At 25.9% G+C, this 9410-nt stretch overlaps 1 protein-coding gene across 1 annotated transcript; it reads left to right on the top strand.

The window, feature by feature from the left end:
* Window positions 1-7665, top strand: LOC106358309 (protein DETOXIFICATION 40-like). The gene is made up of 7 exons (XM_048737389.1): window positions 1-570; window positions 835-1466; window positions 6435-6491; window positions 6709-6947; window positions 7037-7155; window positions 7287-7373; window positions 7498-7665. Exons 1-7 carry the CDS (start codon window positions 250-252, stop codon window positions 7549-7551), a joined length of 1509 nt encoding a protein of 502 aa, XP_048593346.1. The 5' UTR covers window positions 1-249; the 3' UTR covers window positions 7552-7665.
* The last annotated feature ends 1745 nt before the right edge of the window (window positions 7666-9410 follow it).

The following is a 9410-nucleotide window of genomic DNA, read 5'->3' as shown; positions in this document are numbered from 1 at the left end:
CTGAAAGAAAATAACGTAGAGAAAAAAAAAAACATTCGAACATGTAGAGCCTTAACTGTATGTCCTTTGGGGGAAAAAAACAGAATGATGTGTAATGAAAAGAATCGACGTGGGCTTACACAAGCACTAGAATCTTATCTGAAAGAACATACTCAAAGTGATAATCACGAGTGTACATATTAGCCGCCAACCGCCACACAACAAAAGACATACACTAGACTTATTCATCTTTAAGCCGAGCAAAATCTCATGGACTCGGCTCAAACTGATGGCGTATACCAACCCCTTCTCCAGCCTGATCAGCTTTCTCCTTTGCCGGAGTCGAACAACTGCGAGTTAGAGAGAGGGCTGGCCGATGTTGAAACTCCCCTGTTTCTCCGCCTGCGTAAAGCCACAATGATTGAAACCAAGCTTCTTTTCAAGCTTGCTGCCCCTGCTGTGATTGTCTACATGATAAACTACCTCATGTCCATGTCTACTCAAATCTTCTCCGGCCATCTCGGAAACCTAGAACTCGCTGCCGCTTCTCTCGGAAACCGCGGAATACAAGTCTTCGCCTACGGTCTCATGGTAACAAAATGATACTGTTTTTTAAGTTTTGCGACCGTCCTTAAATCTAAGGTTTTGAAACAGTTAAGGTTTAAAAACCGGATGATCCATATACATATGTTTCGGATAACATGAAGGCCTACTGATCCATATATATTAAGCATTTGAAATTAAGTGCTAAAACAAATGTTTCATCAGATTGTCCCAAAACCAGCAGCACATGTGTTTTGCTGTTATGGATTTTGGGATTTTTTTGTAATAACTTTGATTTTTGAAAATGTGTAGCTAGGAATGGGGAGTGCGGTTGAGACGCTATGTGGACAAGCGTTTGGAGGTAGAAAATACGAGATGCTCGGCGTTTATCTCCAGAGATCCATCGTGTTGCTCACTCTCACCGGCGTCCTCCTAACGTCAATCTACGTCTTCTCTGAAAACATTTTGCTTTTCCTCGGACAGTCACCGGAAATAGCTTCCGCCGCGTCTCTCTTCGTCTACGGTCTCATTCCTCAAATCTTTGCCTACGCCGTAAACTTCCCTATCCAGAAGTTCCTCCAGTCGCAAAGCATCGTTGCACCAAGTGCTTACATCTCAACGGCCACTCTTTTCATTCACCTTCTCTTAAGCTGGCTCGCTATATACAAGCTTGGGATTGGGCTTCTTGGAGCGTCGCTCGTGCTCAGCCTCTCGTGGTGGATTATAGTGGCGGCTCAGTGTGTTTACATAGTGACGAGTGAACGGTGTCGTGAGACGTGGGGAGGGTTTAGTGTGCAGGCGTTCTCGGGGCTACCGAGTTTCTTCAAACTGTCCGCCGCCTCTGCCGTGATGCTCTGCCTTGAGACTTGGTATTTTCAGATCTTGGTTCTTCTTGCCGGACTTCTCGAGAATCCGGAACTTGCTCTTGATTCTCTCTCCGTTTGGTAAGTTTTTGACCAAGAACATTTCCTTCAAAATAAATGTTGATTTCCTTCAAAATATAAATTCACCTATTCTAGTCACATATCCAGTGCAGTCGGTAGACACAATTACTTGACAAGTAAAGTCGAGTACTCATATTCATTCAACAAAAAAAAAAAATTGAGTACGCGTCTTGATCAAATCGAGTATCTACTCGTTTGTTTCAACTAATTGAAATCACCAGAGATGTTTCAATATTAAAAATTAACTACTTGGTGTTGTTGGCGTATTATCCATGGCTTGTTACCCATTAACAATTTTTTTTTACTAAATATAATAAAATAAATCATTTAAACGTAATGAATTAAACAAAAAGTATATTTATAGATAAATTTTAGAGTTTTTTTCTTTTATATACTATATGTGATAAATATATTTTCTCATTCCAATCTAATGTTATTCTATATTGATTTAATACATATGAAAAGTTAGAAAAACTTCTTATAAAATATAAGAATTGTTTAGTTTTGAATTAGAACTAACTAAACCTGTATCATACTCATGTGCAAATTTATAAGTAGCTAAAATAAATAAATAATTTATCAAATAACTTACAAAAAATTATCAAGTAATTTGTAACTAGTTTACTTGTAACAAATAGTAAAATAGAGCAAGTAACGTGCATATATGCCATTTTTTAGCAAATAGTTGAAATTGCAAATACTTATTTTTAATAAACCAAATATAAATCTAAATTTGACGTATCTAATATAGCAAAAATGACAAATACTTTTGGTTTGTGCCCACATAATTCTCATATCAACTAAAAAGTAATAAAAAATAAAAAGGTGAAAAAGGAAAAAAATCTCATATGACACTATGAAATATCATAGTAAAGTTCACATATGTAATTAAAGTTGAAGTATCATTTTAATATTAAATTTCACATATGTAATTAATTTATATTAACATATAATACTTATTAAGTTTCAAAATGATCTATGTTTTAGAAAAAAAAATAGTTTTAAGAGTTTTTTTTAATATTTTCAAAGTATTTTTATCAAGTAATAGTAAATTGTAGCTAGACTTCGAAAAATTAATTGTATTTGTTAAATTTTATTGATAATTTTTTTAAAAAATTATTAATTTAAAAAATATATTATAATCAAAATTTGATATGTATTAATGTGTAAAAACTTTAAAACATAGATCATGTGAAGTAGAATGAGTACATTTTGGTTAGCTATTTTCCTTACTATTCTTAACGGGTTATTTTTTAGAGCAATGTTAGTGTGAATTTCTCAAGTTGAGTTTATCTTAATGTGGCAACAAAGTATTAATTTTTAATTGAATAATCTCTCAATTATTTTTGAAAACTGAATAAAATTTATGTGATTTTCTTAAAAAATAGATCTAATGAACATATTCTTAGAAAGTCATGTTATATTTAATCTCTAATCTTATTATTTAAATTTTGGGCCTACCAGAAATTTTTATTGGATTATCAATAATTTGATTTAAACAATAGATAATCCAATGAATTTATAGATAGTGTAAATTAAATATATATAATTTTATGTTGTAATACTATATTTTCATATGTTAATTATTTAAATATTTGTCGATGTTAATTTTTTAAATTATAAAGCTTTTTTTTAATAACAAAAATCATATTATCTAACAATGATTAATTTTTACTACCTTAAACCAATGAAAACAAATTTAAAACTATATAGTTTATTTTAAAAATTAAAGAAAAACAAATGTTTAATTATTTACTCGATAATATAAATCTATGAAGCGAAAATTTTAATTTTTAAAAAACTTTCTTAATTTGTGAAATGTTACTATATCTTTGAATATGACAATAAAATAATAATTTACTAATCTTTATATATATAGTTACAATTTTAATAATGAAATAATAATCCAAAATATATATAGAAGAAGATACAAATACACTTGAAAGTTTGAAACAATATATTCAATGAAAAAATATACTGTAAACTTATTATGTTTTAAAGATTGGTAGACATATATATTATAATATATACAAATTTATATTGAAAACAAAATGTTTATATAAAAATAAATAAAAACAAAAATTTGTGCGGTTGCACGAATCGAAATCTAGTAATATAATTAAAATCAATAATAGCAAAAGAAAATGAAAGACATGTCATCTAGAATATCTTGTCATTTGTTTTTCCCAAGAGATGGTTTTCCCTAATTGTTTTTTTTTCTCTTTCTTGTTATTCCTTTATTATTATTATTATTGTTATTATTATTTTAGATTTACTTAAACTACGAACTGTTTTGGATGTTCTAAATATTTAAGAATTTTATTTAATTAAATACTAATATTTCATTTAATATATTTTGAACTAGAAATTGAGAAAATATATTGTGAATACGTTTTCTATTTGTTGACTAGATTTTTATTTTTTCCGTTCAAAGGACAATTATATATATGTATCTTTATTTAATTGTCAAGTATATTTCGCCTCTTCATCGAAACCAAACAATATTGATCTGATGAAATTAGACGTCGACGCGCATGGTTATAGACTTTGGATAAATGATTTTAGAAATGGTTCCTCAACACTTCTTGTAACACAGAACAAAGCTATTTGTACGAGTACAAAAGTCAGTTTGGTTATTAAAATGAAAGTTTACTCTTATTAGATACAAAAAATATATTTATACGTCCTATTTCCCCGGTTTTGTCTTAATCTTCGATAAACTACTAAGTATTAATACATGGAATTGAACAAAAACATTTTTTATTAGTCCAATTATTAGTTAAGCTCTTCTTTGTGTGTGTAGATTGTACTATGTTATTCCATTAGTTAGATTAATCTAGTGCCACAGTTGTTCTAGCTTATTTATTCCTCCAGCGTTCTGTTTAAAAAAGATAAAAATTCTGCACAGTCAGGTATTCAAATCAGATTTAGGTAAAAGCCAATCGGGTTCAAATCTTTTAGTAAAAACTACATAGATATTCACAATGTCTCATTCAGTATTCATTTTTTAGTCAATTTTATTTTAATTTTGAAACTGATAAATACTTTAAATATAGTTTGATCTAGATATTCACTTTTCAAAATATACAATTATACTCTTAACTCATAAATATATTTAAAATTCAAAAATCTAAACTTGAAAAAACATGAAATACTAATAATATACTTGAAACACCAAAATTATACACAAATTTTCCAAAGATGATTAATACATTTACTATTTTTAAGTTATTTGGATATTCACATAAAATCGATGTCCAAAATCAAACTGAACAGATTATTTTGGTTTGGTTCTACTGTTAAAGTATCCACAATGACAGTCTCTCACCAGATTTGTTTCATCAAAAATATTAAAAAACAAAAAGAAATAGTAGAGAATGAGAGAAGAAGTTAAGAAATTCTCAAAAGATTTTCATCTGAGAGACTCACATAAAATGTCAAAACACCCAAAATACTTGTTTTCTTTTTATTTGTAGAATTTTTTCACATTTAAATTTAAATGACAGTAATATTTTAATGGTGAAACCCCCACTTTGAAAAACTCTGCCAATATGCTCTTTGTTTTCCGTTTCTGTTTTATGCCCTCACCACTTTTCTTTATACTCCTGCCAAACAAATGGAGCCATTCAATTTCGGAACTTGTACCAAATCATGATAGCATTCGCATCTCTTATTTTGACAAAAGATAGCATTCGCATCTTTTGGATATAATGTCTGCACTTTTTTAATACTGAAAAGCTAAAACTTTATAATCTATATTATTAAAAGAGAAATACAAAATAAAATATCTCTTACTTTTTTTAACTTACTTACAATAGCATACAATTGAAGTTATTAATTAATCTAACTAAAAAGTAAAAACTCATGGAAACAATAATTAAGAAACTTAGCTTTTAGTATTCTTTTTTTTCTTATTTTATTATATAGATGTGTTTTTGGAAATAATTAATTCCATATATATATATATATATATATATATTTCATAATTAAATACATTCATTATATGGTAATTAATTATTTTGATAATTTCATATTAATTAAGCTACCCTTTTGGATTTTTTTCTTATTAATTATCTACCTAGCTTTAAATAGTTAATGAACAATATTGTTTTAAAAGCTATATATTTATATATTTATTATTTATAAGTAATAATTAAAATAAAAGTCACATAAAAATAATAATTTATAATATATATATATATATATATACACGTTATGTAAATATATTATGTTACATATATTTTCATATAAATAGTAGTCCATTGTAAATTCAGTATATACAACAATAATTAACAATAAAAAATTCAGTATGACAAACACTGAAAAGTAGAAAATATATGGCACCATATATTTTTAATAGTATATACAATAATTTTATTATAAATTATCATAAAAGTTTAATCCATAAAAAATAAAAAGACATTTGTGTGGATATACATGTCATATTCTAAAAATATGGATGATACAATTGATGGCTTACAAGATAAAATAAAATTACTCAATATAAACTATAAAATTATTGTGTTTAGAAATGTCATATTAAAATTTTATTTAAACAGGTAAATTTTAAAATATAGATTATCACTTATAAAAAAGATATTTATTTATAAAAAAATAAAAATAAATACCCGCGCGGGTGTGTAGGTCAAGTTCTAGTGTTGTATTAAACTCAATTTTTGACAATATTATATATTCTTTAAGTTTCAAAATGTAAAATGTTTAGAGATTTTTTGATGTTTCAATATATGTATAATATTTTCATATATTTAGGTAGCTTTTACTTTTATTAAAAAAATGTGTAATCAATATATAGTATTTTATAGTCTATTTTATATTTGCTCGAATAATTTTTATTTATATTTTAAGAATACTTTCTAAACAAAATGTAATAAAATTATAATAGTTGTGCATTTGTCTAAAACATGTGGAAAACATAAAGAGTAGTTTTCATATTATTTTGTGTTTCAGTTTGACGATTGCAGGTTGGGCGTTTATGATATCTGTTGGATTCAACGCAGCGATTAGGTATGTTTTGTTCCAACTTCCTTTCCTTAATTTTGATTATATAAAATCGAATGTTTAACCAATTTATCTTCTCGTTTACAAATTTTTTTTATCTCCTTCAATAAATTTATCGACGTTTTATCATTTATGTACACTTAAATATTATTTATGAGCTACTATTTTAAAATAAATTTGTCGTAAGTTTAAAAATAAATTTGTTGTTAAAATGTTTATCTAGTGTAAGAGTGAGTAATGAACTAGGAGCTGGGAACCCTAAATCAGCAGCGTTTTCTGTAATCATCGTCAACATATATTCGTTAATCACAAGTGTGATTTTAGCCATTATAATTTGGCTGTGCCGTGACGTTTTGAGCTACGCGTTCACCGAAGGTTTAGAAGTCTCAGCTGCGGTTTCTGATCTTTGCCCCTTTTTGGCTGTAACGCTTGTTCTCAATGGAATCCAACCTGTACTATCTGGTGAATACATATTAAAGTTTCATACACTGCAAACCAAAGTATATAAATGACTCTTTTCTTAGTTCTTACAATTGATTTTTTTTTTTAAGGTGTGGCGGTTGGATGCGGTTGGCAAACGTTTGTGGCGAAAGTTAACGTTGGATGTTATTATATTATCGGAATTCCTATTGGGATTCTCTTTGGGTTTTACTTCGAGTACGATGCCAAGGCAAGATACTTCTCTTGTTTTTATTTTGTTTTCGAATAGCTAACATTTGTTTGTTTTAATATCTAACAATTCTTGTATCAGCTGTGAGAATAGTAGCTAAAGACTAATGATAGCATTTGTACTTGTTTCAGGGTATATGGACGGGAATGATTGGTGGTACGCTTATACAAACGGTTATTTTGGTCTGGGTCATACTTAGAACAGACTGGACAAAAGAAGTAAGCACTCTAAATTTCTAAATAATCAAGCTACGAACCACGTTTATGTTTTGCCTACCATTTGGATCTAAGTTTCATTGATTTGTTACATTTGTAGACTAGTAAAATGTAATGCTTGTTTCAGGTTGAAGAAGCTTCCAAGAGGCTAGATAAATGGGGTAACAAAAACCAGAAATAACTTCTGAATGATGTAATTAAGCTTGGTATTTCAATAAACCCAAAATATTATTTGTCCGAACATATTACTGTACATGTATGCGTTAATAAAAATGAATAATAACATTTAGACATATTTATTAAATTAGGTGATTTTCCTGTGCTCATGCACGGACATAAATATTTATAAAATAAATATAATATAATAATTAATTGATATTTATTTTTAATTTAAAATTAATTTATAATTTCTAGGTATAATTTATATTAATTATATCATATTACTTTAATTAAATATTTATCTAATTGATTTTGTTATTTTTACAGTCAATTTAGTTGTCATTTGGACATATTGGATTCTGTCTATTTATTTGAATTCAACTATAATATTTATTTTTTGTAAATATATTAATTTTTGATTCATTTTCTTATTTGCATTTTAGGTTGGTTGTTGTCTTAAATACATAAGTATATTTATTAAGATTATGTATAATTTAAGATATATTGTGATTAGAGTGAAATAAAAAATAAACTAAAATGTCTGATTCCAAATTACATAAATTAATATAATGATAATATTCTAAAGTCTCATGCATATATATATAAATTTTACAAAAGATCTAAATTATAACAGTGAGCTAATATTTTATTTATCATTTGTTAATATGTTTTAAGTCATCATATAATTTAAATTTATAAAATAAATAAATTATTATTATATAAACAAAATAAATAAATTATTATTATATAAACAAAATAAATAAATTATACATTGTTATTGTAGTTACATCTATGCTTTTATATATAAGGTGGGTTAGTTGCTAATAAATTATACATTCTTATTGTAGTTACATCTATGATTTTAGATATAAGTTGAATTAGTTGCTAATATGTTCATTTGTTAATATGTTTATTGCTAAAATTTATTTTTAGTTTTTTCAATATCTCTTAAAATATAAATATGCAGTAAAAATAAGATTGTATTTTATAAATTATATTATATAATTAAAATAAAATTTTATTTATTTTCCCGTAATTGTAAGATATAATAGTAAACTAAATATATGAAAAAACATAAAAAAAAACATTTCAATAATAATAATAAAAAATTATTTTTTGTCAATTAAACCTATATACGTTTATGTTACTTAATTATTTTATGTAATCATCTAAGAAAATATATATAGATATATATATAAATTCAATTACTTTGAAAATATATATTTGTATTGTGTAAAATTATGTTTTAAAAGAAAAATATTATTTTTTCTAATATCATGATCATTTGTGTGAACTTTTTTTTTATGAAATCACATTATATACAAATATAATTTTTCATCTACGAAAATGCAGATTAAAAAAATATTTTATTACTTCAAAAGTATATTTTTTGTTACTTAAAGATATCTTTTAAAAGGAATATTACTATTTTGTGAACTTTTATTTTTTTATGAAATTATATTTATATATACATATATTTTTCGTTTTTAAATTATTTGTAAAACTTTATAAATGTTTCCTTTTTATTTATATTTTTATTTGGAAAATTTTAAAAAGTAAAAAAATAATATTTAAATATATATTTTTATTTCATTAGGGATATCGTAGTAATCAATCACCGTGAGAGTTAACATGAGCGCGACACTTAGAAAAATGACTTCTCAAATAATATTATACAGATTAGCATATATTAGACATTTTTATAAATAATGATTCATTATAAGAATAAGATACACTAGTTGTTGACTTTCTTCAGTCAAACTATATGATTTAAGGGAAATTAAAATACTGTTTTTATTCAGTTTGAAATAAACAGTGGAATTCAGAAAAATAATAATGAAGTAGAAGAAAAATGACGTGGATTACATAAAACTATTTGTA

Source organism: Brassica napus, chromosome A1, assembly GCF_020379485.1.
Source record: "Brassica napus cultivar Da-Ae chromosome A1, Da-Ae, whole genome shotgun sequence".
NCBI lineage: Eukaryota > Viridiplantae > Streptophyta > Magnoliopsida > Brassicales > Brassicaceae > Brassica > Brassica napus.
Note: the sequence above shows the minus strand (reverse complement) of the source record. Positions and strands in the feature narration are given on the sequence as shown.